This window comes from Pagrus pagrus (assembly GCF_965226575.1).
Source record: "Pagrus pagrus genome assembly, chromosome: 14".
In the NCBI taxonomy this organism is placed as follows: Eukaryota; Metazoa; Chordata; class Actinopteri; order Spariformes; family Sparidae; genus Pagrus; species Pagrus pagrus.
The window spans coordinates 14,592,417-14,620,341 of NC_140198.1; the positions used below are offsets into that span (position 1 = coordinate 14,592,417).

Here is a 27,925-nt window from a genome sequence, read left to right on the forward strand (position 1 = left end):
GGTTAAATTCCTGTGCCAAGTTCTTGTCAAGTTTTACAGAGGAGCAATAAAAAGCATCCTGCCTGGAAACATCACAAATTGGCAATGCTCTTCAGCCGGTGATTAAAACCACCCAGAACATCATTTGTACCCATCTGAAAATTTGCGATGTCAGTGAAGTGAGATGTCTGTACAGAGCCCAAAGGATACTAAAAGACAACACTCAACCCAGGCACAGTCTGTTCACCCAGCTGCCTTTTGGCAAAAGATACAGAAGTATCCGCTGCCGTACCACCAGACTACAGACTTTTTGCACTTTTACTTTTCATGGATCTAACAAACAAGACATACTTGTTAATTAGTGAACTTTAGAGCTGCTGGTAGGTTATGTTTTGTTCCTTTTAGAAACAGCAAGGCCAGCTGTTCCCACCTTTTCTAGTGTTCGTGCTAAGCTTAGCTAACCAGCTGGCTCAAGCTTAATTTTTGCATGCAGAACGTTTACAAGCTTATGACCCGAAATAAACAACTTTTTAGATCTGTTTAGGAATAAAGTGAATTCTGTTCATTACGTCAGTTATACAATTTATCAAAGTTGACCGTATTTACAGTTCACACTTCATTCATCTGACATGTTTACATGTGGGATTGGAATAATATTTATGTCCTGGTTCTGTTCCTCTTTTTTTTGCTCTGCATCAATATAATTAGTGTGTCTTTGGAACAGGCTCATAGAACATACAGTACTGTGATGCTGTCTGGTGTGTTTTGTCTCATGTTGTTATCACACTAAAATGGCAATTATAGAACAGAATCCATCTGTACTGTTGGATTATTTACACTATAAACACTCATGAAAAAATAATTTGTTCACACACAGACGCACACCAAAACAATAAAAATATTGACATTGAGATAAAAATGTCGCTCTATTTAACAGCAGGTGGGGTTTTATCTACCTCCATGGTACTAAGATGTGAAACAGGAAGAGACAGTGTAGGGGTAAACAGAGATAACCGCAATGAAAATTAGAGACCTCAACATCCCAGGTCACGGCAGGTAGCACACCACCACTGATTCACCAGGCCTTACCCAAGTAATGAGACAAGTACAATATTGGATTAGCCCACTTCTGAGCGAGTGATATGTTTTCATAAAGCACACTGGTGACGCACACTGCCTGGAAACATTATGGATGTGTAGTCTCTTAATTCAGTTTTAACATGATTAAAAGGCCCATTTTTGGTCCCATTACGTAGAACAACAAGGGAGGACAGTTCAATCATGGCTGAGACTATCTTGGCATGATAAAAATCAGTGGTAGATCCTTTTATTTTTTGCATTGTTCCTTTTGCTCTTTGTTTTTGTGGGGGTCATTCCAGGTTCAGTGGCAGCAGACTATTTGTCATCAAACATTTACAGATGCACAGAGCCCAGACTGGCAAAGTTTAAGTAGGTAGAGCTGTCACGAATGGAACTTCCCATTATGAATTTCACACCAATTTTTTTAACCAGAATTAATGCATTATTTCCAAGAACCGTGTATTATCTATGCATGCATAATATAGTAATACATCTAAGATACATGATATGGATAAACTGTAGTGTACCTTTTATACAATTTGCAGGTAGAGATATTTCAGAGCTTAAAGACATAGACTAACAATTTTATTTTTAATGTCTTTGGCAGCCAAGTAATGTAATTTCGAACCATCATTTTATTATGTTTTTTTTTTTTTTTTTTTAAAGGAGCACTTAATTCACCATCACAATAGCAGACAAACAAAACCGACAGAGAACATTTCAAAAGCCTAATTGAAAACTTGAATCTCTCACTCATTTCACAGAGGACAGGTATTAAAAGCTCCAAAAGCTTCTAGATTTCCCTCTGATCCATCTCTTGGCTTAAACCTTTAATTTCCCTATTTGCCACTTGAACTATTGCTCTTCCTCAAATCATACAACCCCTTTTCCAAAACAGTTGGAAAGCTGTGTAAAACCTAATCAAACCAGAATTAGATGATTTGTTAACTCTTTATGACACATGTCCAATTGAAAACAATATAAAGATATGCAATCTATTTAGTGGTTTACCTCATCAACTTCATTGTTTTTTCCAAATATGTGTTTATTCTGAATTTGATGCCAGCAAAATCTTTCAAAAAAGTTGGGACAGGTACAACAAAAGAGTGGGGAAGTGGTAGATTGTTAAAAAAAAAATCCTGAATGTTTCACAGGCTAAAAGATTCCCTGGTAACAGGTGACAGTACACGTGATTGAACTAAAACCATTCGTAGAAAAATCCCGTTTCTTTTCAAATTATTGCTTTCTGTTTTTATTTATGCTTTACATGCAGCGTCCAATGTTTTTGGAATGCAGGTTGTATAAAGATTTATAAGTAGATTTTTAGAAAAGGGTATAAATTGAATAATACTTTTGTATAAACAATGCACCTTTGTAAAATAACATTTGACAATAGTGACATTTGTCACTGTGCCAACCAGCGTAGCCTCCATGAAGTCTCTTCACCCTTGAAATCTTTGACTATACAGCTGTCACTGCCACCTACTACTGCAACATCACTTTTGTTTACTCTTTCCATGTCTGCACAGAGACAGGCTTGATATATTGTATGTAAATACAGCCACGGAGCCATCTCTGTTGGATTCCAGCAAGTTTTATAGAGACAACTCTTTTAACCTCAATTTCACTGCACTTGCAACACTCAAAACTCTGAGAGACCTTTGTGCTGGAGATGTACTGACGTGATGTGACTGGGAACAGTATCAAAAATTCACTCCTCCTCAGTTCAGAGGACTCAGCTGCATTTAATTCTCCCTATAAGTGGTCCTGCACCTCCATTCTCACCTTTTACTCCTCTGCCACCTGACCTGAATTAGATTTGATAATTTTATTACTTCCACCTATATGTCACTGTGCAGCTGCTGGCTTCATCGCCTCCACTTTTAGACCATATATGCAAGAATCTAAGTGTGATCTAATGTTTCCTCCTCAGCAGTATACCCTCTTCTACAAGGTTGAGGCAAGTCATCAATTCATTCCAACAGGGATTTAAATCTCTTTTCCTGTTTCAGCTTACTGTATCAGCCTACATCAAGTACCACTGACAGGGCTGAGGCTCACATTAAACTTTCAGTAATCACGGTCAGCTTGCCTTGCCTTGATACTGACAATGCATGAAAAACTGCACATTACTAGTGATGTTCTTCATTAAAAATTCATCATTAAAAGCACCAAACAAACCAACACAATACCTCCATTACTTATACAGTGCAGTATTTGCAATATATTGATAAGCTAGGGAAAAGTGTATTTGATGGATGAACAATTGCCTAAAGAACTATTATATAGTCTGCCTATGGAAGAAAACATTTTATAATATATATATATATATATATATATATATATATATATATATATATGTGTGTGTGTGTGTGTGTGTGTGTGCGTGCATGTATATATATTTTTCCCTAGTTATTTTATTTATTAATTAAAGAAACATTTGTCAGGGATTAGATTATGAGCAACAATGTCTAAAAATATATATATACATATAAAGGTGTAACAAAGAGGCAATTAGCCTTTGATTCATATGTATTACTTTATTATAAAACATATTATAATGAAATATCATCATTCATTATATTATTAATTGAAATTATAAATTGTTATTTGGTAATTAATTAAAATGAATTAAAGCAACATTGTTTAGAAATTGGCATTTTGTGTGATTTGGCGCCCCCCACAGTTTCTGAGCTCAACAACACCGTCGTGAGTACAAATCCCAGGTCTGCGACAATTAGTCAGATGTAATGTAGGTCAAATTTATTTTGAAACTATCAGTGTGCTTTCTTTCCAATAATCCATCTCAAAGTTATCGCTCACGTTTCACTCCATTTACATTCCTTATCTTTACTGAGACTAGTGACAATGGGTTACAGTGTCAAGATATTTCAACTGTTGTTGATGTCTATGCATGAGAAAAGTCCAAGCAGCATATATAGTACATAAAGGCAGCAAAGTTATCATAGGTACGTCTTTGACATAGATTTTAATTCATATTGTTATATAGTGTGTGTGCAGTAGACAGTCAGGATTTTTGCGTGCAGCTTCGTTAGAAATATTGTGACTTCATGAGGATAGGTTATTGTAACCTATCCTCATCCTAACTCAGAGTTACACTATGTTCCGGGTAAACGACATAAAAAATAATGTTTAATTTCTTGATGTATTTTGTCTTAATTTATTTGTTAAAGTGGAGTTTCCCAGCGGAAACATCCAGGAAGTCATGCAGGTCATATGCACACATTATACATATCAAATCAACTTGCTGGTCACTTATTCACTTTTGTTGGCTGGGTTGAGGAGAGAGAAAATAAACAACTTGCAAACTTTTAACCACCTGTGTCCCCAGGCAGCTTACTTGGAAACTTACTGAGTCATCCATTCATTCCACTCAGCTCAGCTCTGCCTACTCTTTATTTTGAACATTTGACAATGCTGTATGGTCACACATGTAACAACATGCCATATACACACATCTTATAAATAGACATATCAATACTGTGAATTTCACTGATTGTAAAATTCAGTGCAATCAAGAAAATAAGAGGCAACAAGTTATGTTCATTCTTGATGTTGTGCCTTGCATTTGACATAAATTGCATCAGCTTTGGCACCAAACACTAAACAAAGTTAGATTCTAACTGATACTGTCTATCTGATACTGTGAGTAGTGGAGCATGTTTGTAATTTACAACATTTTGCTGCCAGTCTACAGTCCAGCAGTGGGTCAACGGGACTTCAGCTTGGCTCATTGGGGAAACCATTTTCCTCATGTATGGTGAGGCTCTTCCCCTCAGTTTCTTTCTTAACTGTGTCTATATGTTTCTCAGTTTGTCGAGGAATTCTTTGTCCGTTAGTAAAGGTCAATCGTTTATGCACAGACACACGAGTCAGCTGCTGTTTTCTGTGAGACTGTCCTCTGCAGCGAAGCAGCTCTGCATAGGCCCTGCGGAAATCCCTGTTGAAGGCCGGATACAGGATGGGGTTGAGAGCAGAGTTAAAATAGCCCAGCCACAGGACCACAGAGTGAAGTATGTTAGGCGGGTTTGTCTTTTCCTTTATGCCCATGCAGGTGAAGAAGGTGAAGTAGGGGAACCAGCAGATGACAAAGGCCCCCAGTACAGCTGCGAGGGTCGCAGTAGCTTTGTGCTCTCGAGCTATGGCTGCAGTTGATGCTGTGCGTGCAAATGATGGAGTGGCAGCACGAATACGCCGCACCTGAAGAGATGGGTTGAGAAAAAGTTAGAGCGCCACAGCACACAGAATATAAGATGAGGTCACGCACTGTCCTGTATGGAAGTGTGAGGATTCAATTCTGCAATATATCCAGCCTGTCTTCATCAGAAGAATGGCCTTATAGGTTGACTGTGCAAGCACCTTATTACAACCTATATTTAGGTTAATTGTTAGCGACCTCTAGTGGCCATATTAGTTATTATAGTGGCAAAGGAGGAAGTAAAGTGACAGAGTATAGAGAGCGACAAAGTCTGCGTTAGGAGGTGGATGGGGTGAATCGTTGGGTTAAACAAACAGACTTTCAAACAAAACAAACAAAACTGCCACATGATTAAAGGATAACTACCGTTTTTTACAACCTGGACCTTATTTCTAGCAAACTATATGGTCATTTACTCACCCAGATAACTTTGGTGTCATTTGAAGTCGTTCGGACGAAATTAGATCCAGCGTAGTGCCGATATATCCATATAATGCGAGTAACGGGGCATCAACACACAGCCTCTATAACGCATTATCTGCCACGAAACTAGTTCATTTCACCAATATTTTGTTACGATATGCTAGTGCTATTCCCCTCTGAGTCCGGGCCCGTAGGTAAACAAGCTGGGCTGTCGCGGGTGCGCGCGCAGCTCAGAGACGACATCTTCCAGGTCAGAGGTAGTAGGGCAACCTACAGACCCCGGATGTTGACAACAGACGAGCCCGGACTCAGAGGGGAATAGCACTAGCATATCGTAACAAAATATTGGTGAAATGAACTAGTTTCGTGGTAGATAATGCGTTATATAGAGGCTGTGTGTCGATGCCCCGTTACTCGCATTATATGGATATATCGGCGCTACACTGGATCTAATTTCGTCCGAACGACGCCGAATGACACCAAAGTTATCTGGGTGAGTACATGACCATATATTTTCCTGGAAATAAGGTCCAGATTGTAAAAAACGGTAGTTATCCTTTAATATTATGCTCATTAATTTAGTTAGGCATATATTTTAGATTATCTACTTATATGCAATCAGTTTGGTACAAAGTTATTACACATTATATGAATTTAATATTTCACTTTAATGCGTCTTACTCAGATTAACATATTGAAATGGAAAACTTGCATTTACAGATACTATCTCCTGACTTTCGGTCAGGTGAAACCACTGGCACACTTTTTCCCATACTCTGATGCTAATGTTGTTTATGTTGGTTTGTTTTTTAAATAAATAAATGAATAAATAAAACAGTTGATGTTCTTTTCCCCTCTGTCGGCTCCCCCTAGTGGCAAGGAGGCCCATGGCATGTGCCTAGAATTATTGTCATGGGAGTCACTGGGTATCGGCCTATTCAGTGGTTTAGGTATGAGGATGTGTTGAATATATTATAAGTGAATATGACTTTGTGAATGTCATTTTAAAGTCTGTTTCCAATGTTGGTTTCCATTCAAATGCAAATCACTAATTTGAAATTGTGATTTCTAAAACAACAGCCTCAGTCAGGTGCAAAAACTAATGCATGCCAAGTTATGACCTTTTATATCCCACCTCAGCATGTTTAACAAAATAATTTAAATACATGAGGGAATTTAAATAAACAAACACTGACCTGTTCTCGCGCCACTCTGAATATGCGAAGATACATTCCACACATAAGCAGCAGAGGCAGGTAAAATGAGCCAAAGGCATAAATAAGAACATAGTTGTTATTCCATTCAAACTGGCAGTAGCGTCCCTCCTTGTCCTCATCCCCAATGCCCCAGTCCAAGTGCTGCACTCTGTAGTCCACTGTGTTCCAGCCCAGGTGGATGGGCACAAAGGACACAGCCAGTGACAAGGCCCAGATGGCGATCATGGCCAGTGTCACCCTTAGAGGGGTAACTCTCCGGGAGTAGCTAAGAGGAGCTGAAATGGCTAGATATCGGTCCACACTGATGGCCATCAAAGTTAGGATGGAGGCTGCACACAGTAGGACATCCAGCGAAATGTAGATGTTACACAGGGCTCCTCCGAGGGGCCATTTTCCACTGCGCAGCTCCACAGTGGCAGACAAGGGCATCACCAGCAGGCCCAGCAGGAGATCTGTCACTGCCAGTGACACAACGAAGCAGTTAGCTATGCGCCAAAGTCGTCGGCTGAGCCCTACAGCCAAACATACCAGCACGTTCCCACCAATGGTCAGAATGATAAAACACACCAGGAAGAGCCAGCGGACAGCTGTGGAGATCATGGTGACCTCCTCCTCAGGCAGTGGGTCACTGAGACAGTGCCGCTGTATCTCAGTAGAAAATGTTCAAACAGGCTCATCCACTTGTTTTGAAAATCCTCTCATGTACTACCAGTTCACTTCTCCATCAGAGGATCCTTTCCATGGCTCCTGTGCATGAAGTTAATCAGGTTCAGAAGTAGATCACAGAGTGGAAAGCACCCCCCAGCCATGTCTTGTTTCACCGTTGGCCTCCAAAGTAAACACTTCCCTGGTGAACAAGAATAAAGGTGATTACTTTGAAAATGCACATGTCACCATATAATGGACATTTGTGTATTTCAAAAGTAAAGCATGTTTATCCTTCTGACATTTAATGAATAGTCTAATCGCAGCTGCCTGTTAAGGGTCATATTACCAAAAATGGTCATCAGAGAAAGTATGTAGAAAGCTTGGGGCCATAGCATTCTGAAATATAGTTCTACATGAAAATGTATACCACCTCCAAAATAAGAGCTGAATTAGCTACATGTATGCAGGGTAGAGGGTTGTAGTTGGTGTCATGAGTAGACTTTATTGTCCTCTTTACTCTGTTGGGAATTCCAATCCAATTTGACTGCCTTCCGTTCTGGAGGTACACATATCACACATATCACAGAGTGAGATAAGGACAATGTGCCTTTGTGTAAACAAATGTTGAGGTTGGGGAGCTGTCCCTGAGGACGGAAAAATGTACTACAGAGAGGAAGCGTTTGCTAAAGCGTGGGCTGAGCTATATTGTGCATCACTGTCACTGGCTAAGTCAAGACAAGATCTTAAAAACACTCATAAAACATGCAGTCACGGTTTAAGGAGTAATGTAAACAAGTTTCAGCCCTCCAGTCGGAAAAAGGAAAACATTCCTGTGTATCCGACCACATAATGTATGAAATTTAATTTTTATTGCCTATTTTAGAACATTAAAGACCTGCAAACATATTTCCTAAAACTACTTTTTCTCTTTAAAAGGATAACACAGCTGAATATACATCATAACTCAAAGTATGTATGGATGACTAAAATATCATCCATCTGGACTCACAGACTTTTGGCATTTTTCTGTCAGGTGCGCTTTCAAAGTCCCAGCTGTCGGAAGCTAAGCTATTTTTTTCATCATCAGGCTTCATCCTAAAATCACTAGTCTTTTTTACATGTGCAACGTCAAAGAAAAACTTTATTAATGAACAAGCTGGACAGATTTCCAGTGACAGCTAATACAATTATATTATATGAATCCAATATTTGTGTTTCATGTCACTATATCACTCTTTCAACAAATTTAGAAGTTCAAAATAATAGGCACTGATACTGACAATAATGCTGTGTTTCTAGTGTGTTCCACTGTTTTAAACATAAAATCATGCCAGTAGTATTGGCTGATTAAAGTAGTTCAGCTCTTACTGCCTCAGACTGCTGTTTGACAGGCTGTTCTGACGGTGTATACATTGTGCATGTTTGATAGTGTTATTTTTAACCTGCTCATCTGCTTCCTTATTACATCAAGGCCATCCGATGTACTCCCATAAAAAATAGATGATGTTAAGCTTGTCTCAAATTCTCTAATTAAGGTTTAATGATCAAAGGCAGCAGCGGACTGATATTATCTTAGATGGGACTGTATATTTAAGGGGCTTTAAACCATATGTGACCGCCATTTACCATTCTATGATTTGTCATAAAACTTTGCTGAAAGAAGTCTTGAGTGTATGTTACCATCTTCAAACTTTAAACTTGGCAAAAGTATGACTGAGCCTGTGTTATTTAATTCAAGTCAAATTATCACATCATGGCTAAATCCATATGAGACGCCAGGTGCTGTTTGACCTGACCCATCTGACCTCCTTGCGATAAAGAGGGATTATAAACATTAAGGTAGGACAAACACCTGTAACATCATTTGAAAAATGTGACAGTCGCTGTTTTTTTGTTTTGTTTTGTTATTTAAGTTTTCAAACAAGAAGCTACCATATGTCCATCATTCACATGGTAGCTTCCACCATCCAACATGATTCTAAAACCAAAGTGTTACACAAGCAATATTTAATAGTAGCTGTGGTTTACACAGATAGCAGCGTATCACTACCTCCGACTTTATGACTTGTTAAACCAAACAAACTGCTCGCTCATTTATGTTTAAGAAGGAAAATGTCAAACTTGTTGGGACAACATGAAAGTACAGATTACCACTTCCTCCCGGAAGTGCTTCTATCTCTTTGTTTTGTGACAATGAGTCAGGTAAGGTCACCTCATTCAGGGTTTTCCCGACACAATATCACCCCTGCTGTGACATAAGATATGAGAATATGAAGTGTTTACAGTGACAATGATAGGGAGCAGCGGATATATAGTTATAATGTCTAAGTAGGGCGGAGGAAATGATGGGGGTGTTAAAACAATAATTTCTGTATTGGTGAATTATATTATATATTGAAGTATAATTAAATCTTTATTTACAGTCAGAATCCTCCTAAAAAGGTGCAAGAACTGAACGTGAGTTAACAACATGTTTTTAGGACACAGTGATCATTGTAGTGAAGATTTAGATACGTCATTGTGTCATAGGTATCTATAAAGGAAACAAACCTGATTTAGGATTAGTGCATTACCATTTTTTGTTATACTACCATCATTATGAAAAGTGCAATAGTAACAATTTCATCCTTAAAATGTGTTCTGCAAGAAATGATTACCATATAATTAGATGATCTTTTCAGGCTATCGAAAAGATAATCTATTTTTTCAATAGCCTTTTCAATAGAAATTTTAATGAAGATTTCAACTTTGTGTTTTCCCAGGCTTTAAGTTAATTTATTTGAAAGTAGCCATTGTTTCAGCTTTGCCTTGCCTTTCAGAGAATCCAAGGTTTTTATTAATGTCAATAGATCCCCTCAGGGATAAACACTTCTTGTTTCCATGGTGACTCTGCTTGTTCAGCACTGACATAGTGTAGATCGAGCTGTGTCCCTGGTCAGCCTGCTGCTTTCATTTGGTCCCACAAGAACCAGGCTTCACTGGACATGACGAGTCACAGAGAGGTAGTGAACTGTGCTCAAAGAGGATTTAATACAAAACTCAAAGAACAACAAATGATCCATGTTTGTCTACGCTTTCATTTTGCCTTTCATTGCTGATGTACCAGATGACTTAGGTAACAGGTGAAACACAACACTGTGTTACCACGATGAGACCCCAGATCATTTTACAATTCATTGCATAATTAATTTCTTGCTTCCCAGACAGCCTTAGAGAAGAGGCAGAAAAAATGATGGTCAAATTTTCTCCATGTGAGAAGAATGTGCCAGAAAATTAGACAGACATTGCTACACTGGCATAGATCCATATGATGTGAAAGGGATGTATTGGTATATTGTGCTTGTAAACTTTGGCCACATGCTGTATTACAACTACCTGCACAACTACAAACCACATAATATTGGCTTTGTAAGCCATGTGCAGCATATCTCAATGGTTTGCTTATTAACAGTTACCAATTGAGATTTATGGACCGCTGTCATCAGATATGCAGGTGCTCTACACTACAAATGATCTCATCTACTAAACTGCATGACATTATATTGCTATTCAGCAGCTCTTAATATAATAGAGGTATATCTGCACACAAAGGTGGGCATCATAGAACAAATTCAATCTAGCTGGTGAGGTTGGATGAGTCAACAGTGTGTGATAACATCGTGGCAAAACATCCGGCCCAGAATGACACATGGTAGGCCGACAATATAGATATATTATTTAACAACATGTAAGCAGTGAAACCACTGAGAGCAGAATGATACTTTGGCAATGTGCCAAGGTCATGGCCAAGGAGACTTTTATATGATCTGTGTACTGTGCATTTGTATGCATACCTCGTCGTTGCACAATGTTCTGCCACAAACTGACATTTTGGTTGTACTTATAGTAACCATCATTAATAAATGTTACATTTATGTGAGTAAACTTTAGTTAATAGTCAACAAACAATGAACATCAGTTGCAACTTTATTATGGCCATCTAAATAATAGATGAACTACACAGTATTTATTAACCATTTGCAAAGTAATATAAACATCAGTTGCACGTTTACAATATACAATTGCTTAACATTTTTAAGCAATTTACAAAAATAGCAATTGCACAACAATTGCTTAAAAAACACTTGCAAAGGTTTATAAACACCAGTTGCAACTCTGTAATGGCCAGCCGAATAATGTTTGTAGACAAACCACACAGTAATTATAAACAGTTTACAAAGTAAAACTGTTTAAACATCAGTCGCAACGTAACAATAGACAGTTGCTTAATAGATGGTCTATAAAGCCTTCCAATGTTTGTTACCAGTGAAATAACTATTATCATACAGTGTTACCAACATTTTTAACCATTAGTTCATCCAGGATGTGTTGATTACACAACGCAGACCAGTAACATCTTTGCAGAAACACAAATTTAATTTCTTTGTGACTTACTGGAACAACTTCCACATAATTTTTAATTATCTTATCAACCAGCTACACGTTGAAACCAACAAAAGAGAGTGATGCAAGTTAGAGTGTATGCTAATGTAGGATCAAAATGATTTAAACTGAGTGACAACATTAAATCCTGTTTCAGCTAACAAACTAATATGCTGGACGGGTGAAGTAAAACCACAAGTTCACTCAGACTTGCAATAATGTTATAATAACTGCCACACATGCAACCACTTACAGGTTTTTGCCTTGAATATGTACCTATGGCTTGTGTGTTATAACAATTTACTGCTGCATGATCAACCATCCACCTAAACCATCATGTGAATGTGTAACAAGAGAAAATGAGAGATAAATGAATCACTAAGCAACACATCCTGAACAGTCCGAACACCAAACATCGTCTTTGTGACTGGGAGTTTTATAGAACCCCCAAATGAAGTTGCTCAAAGCGTGTTGACTCACCTCACATGGTTTGTTTTGCAGTAGATCTCTCTCAGATCCCAACCTGCTTTCCCAGATCATGAATGCTTTCCTCTGTTTCCCTGATCCTGCTTAAGTGTAAACTTATTTCTTTCTCTCTCTCTCTCTCTCTCTCTCTCTCTCTCTCTCTCTCTCTCTCTCACTCACGCTCTTTCTTTATCTCCTCCCTCTCTCCCTCTCCGTCACTGCTCTGCGTAGACAAACACTTGGAATGGTACAAATGCTGTTTAACTCCCTCTAATGCGTTCATTCATTGTTTGCCCATGAACGTTGTCACTGTTGTTTTAGCTTGATAATTTATCTCACCCATAGCTTTTAAATAGTCGCACACATGACTCTGCTCATGACAAGGAGATTGTCAAATTGTGTAATTTTCCATAAGAAGTATTTCAACTGATTAAAATGACATTTAACAAATAGGGATTTTTCATATAGAATCATTACCTGTCTTCATTGTATGTATGTTTGTAGCCTCTATATTTTACTTGCAATGTGCAGAAACTACATGGTGAAAATGGGGTAAGATATGCCATGTTTTACTCACTTTAAGCATCATTATGTAACTTTTTTTTACCTTAAAATAACAGCTTCAAAATCATTTTGATCGACAGTGTCATGTAATAGGGTGAATTGTATCTCTGTAACAGCCACTCCGCCCCTCTATCACTTGTTTCTGCGCTATGTAACTTCAGAGGGTAGGATCACAGTGTCACATGCATGTTTACTTCAAGATACAAGTTTTCAAGACAAAGTATTGATATGATTTTATTTACATTTACATTTACATTTACATTTAGGGCATTTAGCAGATGCTTTTGTCCAAAGCGACTTACAATAAGTACATTTGTCACAAGAAAGAAACCACAACATATCACTGTCGATAAAGTAGAAAAGAAAAAATAGGAACGAGTTTTGTGTGTAGTTAGCACCTACATTACGTCTGACAACTTGTGACAGACCTGGGATTTGCATCCGATGGTGGTGTAGCACTCAGAAACTGTTTCTACATAGTGTTGCTTCCACTGAAGATGGAGTGTGTGTATTTATATATATATATATATATATATATATATATATATACTGTATATATACACATATACATATATATACATGTATATTATACATATGTATATACATACATATATATACTGTATATATATATATATGTAGTATATACATGTATGTGGTAGATTGATGATTTGTTATACAAGTTGTTATTTCTGCATATGTTTAGCACGTGGAGAGGATATGTTAAGCTAAAGCAGCATTAAATTTGAATCACAACATAACCACTGAATTTTTTTGTGACACCCAATTCAATGACAATTTAAGACAACCAAGAATCTACAGTCATGCTAGCAGCTCTAAGAGGCAGTAGTTGGGAACAGAGCTGCTTTGAACTGAATGCTAACGCCAGCGCGCTGGCTGAGATTTATTTATTCATGGCACTAGATGACAGTACAAAATTTCATGACAATCTATCAAACAGTTATGTGGCGATTGTTCAGTCTGGACACCCATCACTCATCTTCAAACTAGTGACTATCCTAGATTGCAAAGATCATTGTATTGGTGCTGTAAAAACAAAGACATTTAAACATCTTAATTCAGCTTGAGTTCTTTTTATTGAATTTAAACTGTCCAGACTAATGGTCTGCTTGCCCTGTAGGCTTTACCTCAACCAGATCATTTCCAGACCAGCTGGTATCCTAAAAATGTTACAGTATATGACTGGTATTTCAGCCGGCTTTGGAAATGTGTGATATAGCATCAAGTGAACATTTTAATCAAAATTATACCTCTTTCCCCATGACTCTTGTGCACTTTAATTTGGTATGCAGATACCTGCCAGAGAGACTTTGTGGAGGAGGTGAAGGGAATTTTAATATGATGCATATTTGAAACTCAACAAAATCTTCCCAGTGTCAAAGTCCCAACTTTAAAAAAACCAAGACTTTGCTGTGTGACTAATAACTTCTAACATGTGTGACATTGTTTTTGATATCTTTACTACAGGCTCTATAATCTTAACTGTGTCAGCATTAAATAATTTAGAGACAAAAAAAGATTGTCCTCCTCCATCACAGTAAAATGTGGAGCTATTCACATTATGCGTTAATGGTTTCCTTGCAGCAAGGTAGGGCTCAACTTTACCAGGAGCTAATATCAAATCACCCCTCTTACCTCAAAATGAAAACAAGTTAACAATTAAAGCAATTTGAATAATCGTGCAGGCTAAAGAGTTTTATGAATAATATGAGTAACTTGGGGGTTGTGTCAGTCAGCCATACTGTGGTCTGTACTGATGTGGTACAGAGTCACCATCCTCCAAAAACTCCCCTCGAGAAGTTATAGCTTTATTCAACTAAAGAAACCTTCTTTTAGTTGCTTTAAATGGATGGTAAATAAAAGGTTAAAAGATTACAAATGGTAAGATCAGCCTGGATGTTGATAGGAATATTAATATCTTCAATAATCCAAAAGGGAGTCATAAAATAATGTATTTAAGGGAGGAGGAGAATTCCTGAGAATCACACAGGCTGGTGAGACTATTTGTTCAACTAGAAATAGCACTGCGCTATGTTTCATAACTGACCAGGTCAATAAGGGTAACAGAAACTTCTCAAGTGGAGAACAACTTGAGCATTAAGAATATTATGTGACTGGAAGGAGGGGGGGCTGTTTATGGTTTCTCTATTAAAGTGAACTAATTAGAGCCATTTGAATGCTCCAGACATACAGACGTGAACACGCAGCGAGCAACGCCAGATAATTGTGAAAATCATGTTATTACAATCAATTCAATAAAAAACAGGGAAAAACAAACCAACTGCATTATCTTATTCTGTACAGCAGTCTCACTGTCTTATCTTGGAAGCCACTCCTTTCAGCTTTCGCTGGCTGAGTCGGTTGAAACAACACAGTGTTTCATCTTAATAATGAAACAGTTAGCAGACTGTGTCGCACTGCAACCGTCATAGTGGTCAGTGTTTTTGTCTGTTTTAAAATGAATCAGAACCTTAAAAGCTCTGCAATTACATAATGCACTCAACCCTAACCCTAACAACACATCAAGCCTTTCTCTCTGTATTTCTTATCAAGTACTTTGGTGACTGACTGAAAAAAACCAAACACTCTGACTCTTTTCTTCCTCCTGCTGGACATTGGCTGGTAGTGAACTGTAGATTGTATGTTTTTCCATGCTGACACCTGGAAAGTGGCCATATGTGACTTACAGTACTTAATGCTAAAGTTCTCATATTTTACTTGAGGATTTAAACGGTGTATGCCTCTAGTCAAATCCACTCCAGAGTAAAATAAAGTACTTTTGACTCCACTGCATTTGTTTGAGAAGAATAGTTTGTCAATTAGTTTTTAATTTCTCTTGCATGCCAATATCTGGCCCATACCACACAGAATACCATTGGCATTGCAAAATATTGTATCAGTTTCCAGTAATACACGTAGCAGCAGAGAACAAGAAATAGAATAAATGACCACAGAGTTTTACCAAATTTTTTGTAGGAAAAGAAGATGTATTGAATCAGACATTTCAAAATGACTGTACAGTGAAGAAAGAAGAATGCTTGGAATAAAATATGATATCTCTTGTTCTGCTGTGTCGATTTTGATAATTTGTTTTTAAACTTACCATAATGAGCCCAACAGTGTTATAAGCAGTGTAGTGCTGGACAAGGGATGGCTGGACCACTTTTTAAGACCTGGTGCCTACATCAACCCACAATGCAACTGAGCAACTCAGTGGCATCACTGGAGGCAGTTTAGCAGATTACATGCAGCTTCCTTTGGAGCCACAAAAGACTTTATGCCACTGTTTCATATACTCAGTAGTACTCCCATAGGACTGTATACACACTGTAATGTGTAAAATTGGCATAGTTACTCTTTAATCTTTGTGCATCATCCAGTTTTGATAAATATCTGTTTTTATATTACTGGACAAAGTTCTGCAAAAAGGGAGTAGAAAACAAAATTAAACTAAAATAGTATAGTTACTAGTTACTTTACAACACAAACATGTCAGTCTCTGAAAAACATATAATGTTGATTGATTTAACGTCAAACATCAATATATAAAACCAGTTCTAGCTTGACAACAGTAAAATTATTAATGCATTAGCATTAATAATTTAATGCATTCATAGTTCTAAGAAACTTTAAATAGATTTTCCCAAACATACCTAAAGACTTATACTTACGTAACGTTCTCAGTGCTTCAATATAAAGATGGTGCTGTGCAGCTGCATGCTTGTCCTTTGCAAATGCTTCCTATACAAGTGATGAATGTGTAGACTTCAGGAGAGCAGGCTGCATTAGATGATTCTAGCCACAGAATATAATTCTTCTCGTCCATTAACAAGAATTAAAAAGGCCTTCCAGCTGTGTTGTCTGTGTTGTCAATCATCCTCATTCACACGAGTGTGCTAACAAGATGTGAGAGAGCCTGAAGTGACGTTTCTGACTAACAAGCTTTTTCTCACTGTTTCAAGGCCGCTGGTCTGACCTGCTTCGTGTTGCTGCACTTCCTTCATTGCTTTTTGTCTATCATCAAAGCTGTCTTCTAAATCAAATGAAAAATACTGGTACTGGATGAAATATTTCAACAACTATTGGATGGATTGGCATAAAACGCTCTGCTGACATTCAAGGTCTTGAGAGGATGGAAAGGATTTTTCATCTATTTCATTTATTTGGTGAAGTATCTTGACGTCTGTAAGACACACACAGTGTTTCTAATACATATATTAATGGGTTCCAGATGATGTATCCTAATATCTTTGGTCATCCTGTGACTTCACCTGTTGCACCACCAACAGTGAAATATCTTTGAAATGGACTGCTATGAAATTTGGTACAGCTGTTCGTGTTTCCTACAAGATGAATCCTGACACCCTGCCTTGTCCGTTAGTGTCACCATGAGGATCACATGTTGTTTTTTTACTGAAATATTTCAGCATTATGGGAAGGATTGGAATGTATTTGGTACAGAAACTCATGTTCCCCAAAGGGTGAATCCCCTAATAGTGCTGCATTCATCTGTATTCATCAAAGCCAACAGACATATTTGTGTAAAGAATGAAAAAGGCTCCTTTCTCACCTCCACACAGCCGACCAATTAACGTGACGAGGGTGTGAATGCTGGATTGTGGGTTTTCAGAAAGTTATGCCACCCATTCCAACATGTTCTCACACCCAACACAACACGTCAGCTTGGTCAGTGGCCTTAAGCTTCAGACTATGACACTCTACTTGTCCCTATAGTGTCAATTTTGCAATTGAAGAGCTCTGTGGTCAAGTTAGCGATGCAACTTCTGATTAGACTTTCAAAATAAACATTCACATGACAAACTTTGACCTTTGGACCGCTATAAACATTGTGAAACGGTCGTGGTTTGATTAGCTTTAGGCACTGAGCTTTGGGTTCAAAGGGGGTTTCTGAACATCCAGTAAGATCGTTGGATGACAAATACTGGCGGCTTTATCTTGTGGTAACTAGCCAAAAGAAGTCGTGAGAATTTGAACCATAATTCATCTGTATTTACTCCCCGTGATAACAAATGTCAAAAGATACTAAAAGTAATATAAAATAAAAACTGTGTTTTGTAAATGTATAACTAAAATAGTGCATTATAACAGTTTTGATGGTAATTGTAATTAAAACATAGAAAGAATTAAGAATATGCTTATAATAAAAATCCCATACCTAAAATAAGCGTCTACAACTTTCTCTCTAATGCTCAGTGCCCCTTGTTTACATTTGGATTATGCACTGTAGCTTTAAGGACTGCGGAAATAGGGTTGAAGAGACACATTTGATGAAGTGGAGCTGGGAGCTTACAATAGATGCAATCCAAAAGTCAATAGATTGACCTAAACAAACAAGCAACACTAAACAAATTACACAAACTGCGTCACTGCAGCTGCCGTTACATGTTTTGCTTGCATTCTGTGCGTGTGTGCGGTATCACTGTGTGATATGATCCTTGTCAGCCAAATGAATCGCCCTCTTGGGGCAATAAAGGAAGTCATTACTAGATATACAATGTTTTGCTTACTATTTTTCAAAGTTGTCATACTCTGGGAGTATTTTGTGATCCTGTATTCTTTGTTGAGTCAAGGCAAAGTAATTTGTGATCTCAAATGATTGTATAATTCACTCACAAGACAGCTACCAACGTGGCTCCTGAACACGAAATTGTTATGTGTGTTATGCAGGATTGTTAAGCCAAATTCTAACACGTTCAAGGCCGTATAAAAGCCTCCAGCTATTTCTCGCTGTGTTGTAAAGAAATTCAGCCAGTCCTCTTCCTTTGTGCGCCGTCATATTACATTTCCTTTCCAAGGGAAGCCATTCTCTGACATCTCAGTGGATTACTGCTCCTCTGTAGCCCCTCTGGAGGACACTTGACCCTGGGAGGAGGAGTGAGACTAAACCCCTATCTGCCCTCTTCCACCCCTTTTTGTCCCCGAGGAACACTGCCAGTGCGTCTCCACGTCAAAATGACTCATTAGTTTTGTCTGTGAATCGAACCGGCAGCAATGTTTCCTTATAGAGAAACAGGGAAGAGTCCTCAGTGCTTATACTTGGTAGCTGTAACGGCAGAAAGGGGGTTGCTTATTAATAAAACAGGCTCATGTAAACAGACAAACAAAACCTGACATGGGAACTGAAATCTGCTTCATAGTTTTGCTACTGACCGGAAACTTGGCACAGCTACTGGATTTTTTGCCACATTTGGCACGTATCTGCAGGAGCACTTTGTCCACATATAATGAGATCACAGCTACAGCTCAAGAATGTGAGCAAGCTTACATGACAACCATACTGCTGTCTCAGTGCAACCTGATTACCCCGTGATATAGCCTATTTGCATATTACCCTCCCAGTACAAACACAGTACAGTCAAGTACAAATGGATGCTGCTTCTGTACCTACATTTGCATGCGTGCACACATTTTTCTCTCTCACTTTAAACATTTAGCCTCATAATTCATTATTAATCAAACCAAATTTGAATAATGCATGTATAATATATTTGAACCAAATATGCTCGATAGGGCGTCACAACATCCACATCTAAATCAAAAGGGATTGATATTACACCACTTTAACAGACCATATTATACATTTAACACCAATTAAAAGTAAATTATATTCAATTTTGTACTGAAATAACCTTTTCTCAACAGGATCAGAAATCATCTCCCACACATGATGTTATTTCTTTTATTTCTGGGAGTTGCATACACAATAAAGTACCAATACAGCACTATATAATAACATATACAAATTGGTACAACAGATATACAAACATTTTTCTCAGCTGATTTTTTAACTTTTGATCACCTGTCTCCATGGAGTCAACAGTCCTCTGCTCACCTTGAAGGGCATTATCCCCCTTACACCATGGTCACTTGCCACAGAAAAAATAATACAATTATTAATTTATATTTGAATGCACAATGCGATCAAAATGTTTTTCACAGGCAATGTTGTTACCCTGGCGACACCTGAGGGTTTGACTAAGAGCTGGAACAGTCATTACAATCCTCCTAGGTTCTTATATAATGGAAACATTGTTCACTACTCTGGTAAATAGGACAGATCATAGATAAGACTTGACAGCAGAAGATGAACTGGTCTGCTCCGCTCATAGATGCCTTTGGCTCCGCTATTAGCCAGAAGGCTCACGTTATGCTCGTAAGGGGTAAAATCAATAACATTGACAAACAGGTAATATCATTTTATGATATTTTTAACAAGAGGACTAGCTAGCTATCCAGCCATGTCATTGCTCCCAAATCAATACCAAGATTTTTTACAAACGAATGATAGTCCATGTGCACAGTGAGAAGATCGCTTGCGTTCAGAGGGGCAGTGTAGGCTACTGTGCAAGGAGAGGATGCACTAAAGGATTACACTCAGCGTTGTAAACAAAATATTCATTTTTGATAACAGAGTTTAGCACGTTTTACTTGAACTAAGTAGTGGCTCAACAGGTGTCTGTCTATCAGGTGTTAATTGGCACCCTGCAACCAATCAAGCTGAGCATCCACCAAGATCATATTAAAATAAAACAAAAACAAAAAAGCAGAACAAATAATACTATGATAAAATAATCTGATAAGAGATACATTAATACATCAAAAACAAAAAGATCTGCATGTATGTGGTGAATGCCATTAAATATAAAATAGCACATAAAATGACAGTCTAGTGAGGATATACTTAAACTTGTCGAGTTTAAGTGACGTTCACACTCACTATCATTAAGAAAAAGTGCATGCTGCATAATTTGAGAAGCAGGTCTCGACTTGGTGTCCTGAGAGTCTGAATATGATTATACTGCATATTAAATATAATATGAATATGAATTTCCAGTGCTCAGATGATGAAGATGATTTCCATTTTTTCACAATGACTCTACAACAAATATTATTTAACATTATCATATATAGCAATAATAATCCTAGCACATATATATATATGCACTTATTTGGGCCAAAACTGCTATGTAAAGCTACATAAACAATTGTCATTCGTAACTATAAAACAAGTTTGGCGACAAGCCTTTTCTTTTGTGTCAGCTGTCCCTGTTTGCATTTGAGTAATATCAATGCTGGCATAATTAAATTGGGGAATACAAAGTGAGAATTGTTAGTGTGTTTCAATATCTCCTCTACAACACAGGAAATAGCTTACAGCAGGAGACGCAAGCTGGTTAATAAAACTTCAGAAAGTCATCCGCAGAGATTAATGTTCTATTGTCATGTCTTCCAAGGGACACAAAGACAGTCTTGATTACTTCATGCTAATTAAAGCTTCATCAGAGGATATGCTGACACAAGTTGTAAAACTGCCAAATCAGAGTTAAATCCTTACAGTAAGAGGAATAATGAAGAACCAAGTAACTGTCCGCATTTACTCTCGCCTTAAGCGCATTTGCTTTAAAAAAAAAAGCCCAACTCTTTACCCAATCATTGGTACGTCACACAGAGGGCAAGATGAAGACAATTATTTGCATGAAAGTCCAAAATCTATACTCAGAAGACATTTTCTCACCAAAACAAACACAAAGAGAGGTTAAATAAGAACTCTCCGCCCTTTTGTTGTTGAAATCCTTGAGGGTTCCTTCCTCCATGGAGCGAAGCAGGAGTTAACAATTAGCGCACTTCGTGTCACAGCAAGTTTACAGTAGGAGTTGATAAAGCATTTCAGAGTGTAAAACATCATCATGATGACACCGTCAGAGTTCATTTACACAACAAAACTGACACTCATCGTCACACTAATTGTTAACGGCTACAAACCGGAGCTAAGTGGACTCAAGATAGTTTGTAAAGGTCATGTGAGCACCAGAAATCAGAGTCCGCTCAGAGTGCCGTCCGTTCACGAGATTAGTGTTAAAGATGTATTCATTAGCATCCTGTAGATGTAGCAATTCACATCACAGTTCACTGTGCTGGAAAGAAGAATAACAGGGCAATTTGCACAGAATTTGAGAAATGTCTGTCAGTGCACAGCAGGCTGCCCTGGGAGAAGGAGAAAAGCACTGCAGTGGAAGTGAGTTTGTCTTCTTTGAAACCCTCTCACACGGAGAGCATACAACATCAAAACATGTTGCCAAAAAATATTTAAACCTAAAGGATTTATTACCTTTAGCTTGTAGTGTCTATTTTTCTCCATTATGGCTTCAGAAGAATGACTGAAACGGTCTCTCTCTGCTCTTGTTCCTACAGTAAATTTCAAAATAAAGGGAGCCCTCCTGGCAAAGCCTCCCTGGGGAAATGGACTTGCCTTCTACTTTTGCTGCTATGTGTGACATTTTACGCTGCACTGCGTTGGCAAATGATTAGCATATGTTCTACTGGATTAAAAGCATGCGTGAATCATTGGTGCCACATACAGCTTAGTGTGGTGCAGAAATGCAAAAAAATGCTAATGAGCACCGGTGGCCTTTTCAGGATAGTGTTCTTGTTTGTCGCGTGCTTTCAGTTTGCACAGAGTAATTCAATGTGGCTCTCAGGGTCTGTCCACTTTGATCCAGGCTGAAATATCTCAACAACACAGGCATGCTTCATGTCCAAATGGTAGATGCCGCACCTTATCAAAAGCTCTTACTGTGCGCTCCGGATCTCATCTGGCCAGATCCTGTCTCAGCTCTCCTGTCTGTCGAGGCAGTTTGAGCCTGAAGTTGACTGATGTGCAAAAATTCCTCTCAATACATCACAACGACTATTATGTGGAGGGTGCATACTTTATATATCATCATAAGATTTTTGCACAGACATTCCCGGTACCCAGACGACAATTTGGACTGACTGTGATCATCCCCGGACTCTTCTGCCATCATGACATCGATATTTCTGGCTCTGAGTGAAAACCACCAGTTAGAGCAGCAGTTCTTAAAACTTTATTAAATCAACCTAAACTGATGCAAATTCGAGCCTGGACCTCCATTTGATAAGATCGTGGCCCAGGGTCCCCAATCTGATTTTTGCTTTTAGATATTTTATGACAGAAAGTGGATGGAACCTAAAATAGACGTGTATGTCTGTAGTTCTGTAGTAAAAGAAGTCAGCATTTTTGCACTTCTCTCGTCTCGAAGTCAATGGGTTTTTTAAATGTTCACTACTAAATAAATGCCTGAAATAAGGTCTGTGGTTGACACAAGCTTAAGAGATTTTCATGTTTTGTTCTATGGCATAAAATATGTCAGTGTATACCCTATGTTGTATCATAGCTAATGTGTTTGTATCACATTAGCTTTATTCCTCCGGGTGATTTCATTTACACTTCAAAAATCATAACAGTGGTAATCATTTGTTCAGAGTATCATGCTAAACAAAAAACGTGAAGCATCATAAACTTGTGTTTGCCACATACCTTATTTTCTGCAATAATCCAAAATACAGTTAGAAATCCCACAGACTTCTGGGTTAACCTACAAGAGTACATCATCTCTGCAGCACAACACGGAATTATAGTGAAACAAGTTTCAGAACCCCTGGGATAGATTTCCATCTGGTGTCTACATGTCCAAATTCTAATTTGGTTTATCAAAAATTACCTGAAAAAACAAATTCACATCAACCGCAGTTGCACTAGCAAATGCTAGCATGTTAAAGAAAAGTGGTGAACATGTCACATATTAGCCTACACCTGCTTAACATCAGCATGCTGGCATTATCACAGTGAGTATGTTAGCATGCTGACATGGAGGTTAAATTGAGATTTACTTTTAAGTGCCTACAAATGCTCTGTGACGCTGCATAAAAATTCACCAGAATGCAGGAAATTAAGTGTCTGACACTCAAAATGTCATGGGGAGGAGAAACCTTAGACCCCCCTTTATTTGTGTCCCCTGGGCATGGAGCAGCTTGAAAGGTGTTTGTTATTTTTTCACATTAAAGGTGGCAACTCTAGTTGAGGCAGAGCAGTAGGAGGACAGCGGAGAGTAAACCAAGAAAATAATTTCTCCTTAAAACATCACATGATTTCATTAAGATCAGTGTATAAAGTTCCACAGTTCTGGTTTTGTTGCTGTTATAAAGTTGTGTTTCAGTGCAGTAGTGAGTGAGACCTGGCCTCTAGACACACTCGCATCATTGGATGCAAAATTAGTATACCCCCCAAAGTGCTGGATGAGTCATCAGCATTTTTTTTTATTGTTTAGCAGGAAAGGACAAACTCTGAAATACCATTAAGAATAACTAGAAAACATATAGTTGACAATCTGTGCAACACGTGATAAAAAACATCTATTTAGATTATGATAATTCTTGCTAGCTGTCAAATATGAGTCCATTCGTTTATCCCTTAGCTCTTCTTAGCTCTTCTAACTGACTTAAACGTGGGTCTTTTTGGCTTGGTATATGTTCAGCGTTCTTCTTTTCGTTCACCTCAGCTCTCTGCCATTTTCCTATGCACAGGTAGTATGCAGGTTGTTTGAGCTTGTGAGCTGGCAGCTGCCCATGGCTCTTTATGCCGGGGCTGGTGAGAGCCGTTGGACCTCAACCAGACGGACCAGTGAACCAAAATAATGAGCTGAAGGCGGCTGAGGGCTGCGCAGGGCTGCAGACTGGGGTGCTGCTTTTCAGCGGTGTTGGCAGTGTGGGAACACTTTCACATTAACAGGGAGCCATTTGATTCAAAGTTAATATCAGCTAAGTTGCTTAATGGAGATTGAAGGTTTATTTTTCAGCTTGTAGTTTGTTTTTGTTAAGTCATGGAACAGCCATAAAGGGACAAGCAATGTTTGATTTGTCACATGTCACACTGTTTTACAAGAATATATATACGTATATGCATGTGCTTTTTTTATATGCAAACATGCATACAGTATTATATGGTGTCTGTTTTTCTTTAATGGAAGTTTAAAGTTGTAATTTGTGAGAAAAGGCCAGAATTTGAAGGTAGCTCTAAAACTATAGGGAGCGGCATACATGCTTACAGCTGCTCATTATCCCGGAGTCACTACTTACACTACACTACAGCTAGCTGCTGTTAGCAAGAAGCTCAGCTAGCTGCGGGGCTAAGTGGACCTAGTAGCTGATGGAAATCTGCTGTTTCAGTGAGTTTAATTTAGTTCCTGTCGAGGTTGAATGAAGTGTGTTTTAGGATGAGTTAAAGAGGCAGTTAAGCTCGTCTTAGTTCGGTATAAGAGAGAAACCTGAATTCTGACATGTACGGTTGTATTTTCCATTATTAAGTAAGGAATGTAGGTTTAGAAATGTTTCCTTTTTTTAAAGATTTTGTCAGTTTATTTTATTTATAATATGACTAAATAATAAACCAACTGCTTCTACATTTCCCAGCTGAAACTACAGGGGCTATCGGAGTTTGGGCTTTTTGTGGTACCAGTGGTATTAGGAGACAGGAAGAGCGGGGACTAGCAGGTTAGCATGCTAACTTCAGTGGACATCTCTGCAACACAGCACAGTCTTTGGCATAACATCAACATTGTTGTTTCTTTACACTCTGTTGATAATGTAAGTTAATTTTTAAAATGCATGTTGCTTCTTTAAAAGGAAACCTACTGTACAACATTTAAAAACAAAGACTGGTCCACATGGCTGTATCTGGCATGTACTGCACATACACGCTCTAATAGCCCACCAGCAAATACACCCTTTTCACAGCATTAACACTGATAACATTAAGGACAGCTGCAGAAAGCTACTTTAAAAACTACTGAAAGTGTTTTTTGTGCAGTCTTTTAGACAAGTGGGCACATCTTATTTGCACCAGCACAGCAGTTCTATGCCTGACTGGAGATGAATTGTCTCTGAGGCATAACAGACGTTTTAGTATTGATTAGGTAATTTCCCCCAATATCTGCCTCCAGCTCTAACCAGTTATCACACTTCCAAAGAAGCAACGCAATCAAATTGTTGATGTGATTACATAACTGAGACGCACTGAATTGTTCCTTTGTGCCAGGAAGTGAACTACGCGGATGCTTTTTATGGCTGTAGGGAGGGTTTGAACTGATATTGCAGAACTAATTGTCTTTGAAATTTAACACTTTAATGTTCACGCTGATGACAGGTAGTTTCATTCACTGTGAAATATATTCTCTGATATGGAACATAATTGCAATATGTTGTCTGGCCTGTTTATGTTTTGTTTTATAGACCCATTTGTCTTTGGCTTTTAGGACTCAGTGCAGTGCTGTGGCCGCAATATTGTTCAGCAGGACCACTTTTCAAAATTGGCCAGTCCATTTGCAGAGAGCTGAAGAGTCTCCGTCTTGAGTCAAGAATTTAAAGCATAAGTAAGCATGGCTGAAGTTAGTTAATCCTATTTTCTAAGTTTCTATATTGTCTTCTCTGTGTTCTTCCCTGTATTCTTTTTTTTGGGTTAGTTGGCTAAGTTTCATGAAAATGTTGGTTAAGAGTGTAACATGTTTTAGATGAAAATATTTAAAAACTAACTAAAATTATCAACAAAATGTCTTCGTCATGACATCTATGTTTTGTGATGCAGCTGTATGCTAAGCAGGTAGCATAGCTAGCCTGTCTGTTTCAAAGGTCCTGTGCTGGCGGTGTAAACAGCAACACTCTCCCAGCACTCTGAGTCCCCAGTCGAGACCACTAGATGCATGGCTAACTTGGCTAACTAGCTAACAACAGCTACAGTCAGCAGCAGTTGGTGGTTACTCTGGTGATATAGCATATCACCAGAGTAACCAGTATCCCCCTTTGGTTTGGAGTATGAATTAGACAGCTGGCCAAATTTTACATATTGCACCTTCCAAAAACTGTTATCATGATAATATTTACAGAAGGTAATAATTTAACATTACACATGAAATTAAATCTGACTTGAGTTGACTTTAACATCCTGCTTCGGTTAAAGCTGGCACTTGCATTTACCCACAGTGCTGTCAGCACCCAACCATGTGGTCTGAGGTGCAGGTGTGTTATGCTAGTAGCAGCTGATGTAGCCTCAGGCTAGCAGAGAAGAGGAGCGGGTGACACAATTCTGGTAAACTATCTTGTTTCTAACTTCACACTCCCACGTTTTTTTTTTATTTTCATTTTTCAAACTTGTAGTCTTCAAACTCAACCGAACATAACTTGAGGCAATTTATCAGACTTCACGCAGCTCCCTCCAGAGCCACAAAAAGCCTTTATACAACTTTTTTTCACATATGCAGTTGTACTCTCCAACGCTTGGAAACACACTTTGATGAAGTTGCATACAGTGTAAAGTGCTGCGGAACATTTATAAGGAGATTATTGGCCATTGTCAGAACAATGCATCTCTGTATCATTTCTACCTACTTAGAAAACCATGTAGTTAAATGGACCTTGGTGGCAGACAAGCTGTACTTGCATGAGGCTGCAAGGCTGTTACAGTTGCTATGGACCCACATTTCCCTCTAGTACCATTGTTGTGCACAATTTCATTTTCTGCTGGCATTACTCTTCTGAGAGGTGTTTAAATTAAAGCATCTAAGTATTTCCTGCTCAAAAGGCAATAACCCAATCTTTGATGCTCAAATAAACTGTTTATAAATTCCTTGCTCATAAGCTTTTATCCAAAATGCTCCAAATCTCATGTTCCCCTCACATTGATAATTTATGACGCCAACGGTTTTGGTGCAGTTCACTTTTTATGTGCCTGTATCCATGAGAGTGTTCATAGGTTTGTGCATGTGCACATGGACATTTTGACTGTGGCTCACGCTTCATTGCAGCCTTTCGTCATGTCATTGTTTTACTCAGAAACCTTTTATGAAGTTCAGATTGTTTGGGGATTTGGAGACCATCAGCACAATTGGCAAAGGCATAATGAATGTTTCTCTATGTTCCGCACTCTGTGAAATGGTTTAGATGCACTGAAGCTGTACGTCTTGGCTGAAAATGTTCTTTATTTCATCCAAAAAAGTGTACAAAGGGAATTTTTGCA

General features: G+C 38.3%; 1 protein-coding gene across 1 annotated transcript; it reads right to left on the reverse strand.

Annotated features, from left to right (window-relative positions):
* Positions 1-4,800: 4,800 nt before the first annotated feature.
* On the reverse strand, positions 4,801-7,527 carry hrh2b (histamine receptor H2b; the record flags this gene model as incomplete). Its single annotated transcript, XM_084373037.1, has 2 exons — positions 6,898-7,527; positions 4,801-5,280 (listed from the first exon to the last, which is right to left on the reverse strand). Exons 1-2 carry the CDS (start codon positions 7,516-7,518, stop codon positions 4,801-4,803), a joined length of 1,101 nt encoding a protein of 366 aa, XP_084229163.1. The 5' UTR covers positions 7,519-7,527.
* Between the last annotated feature and the right edge of the window lie 20,398 nt (positions 7,528-27,925).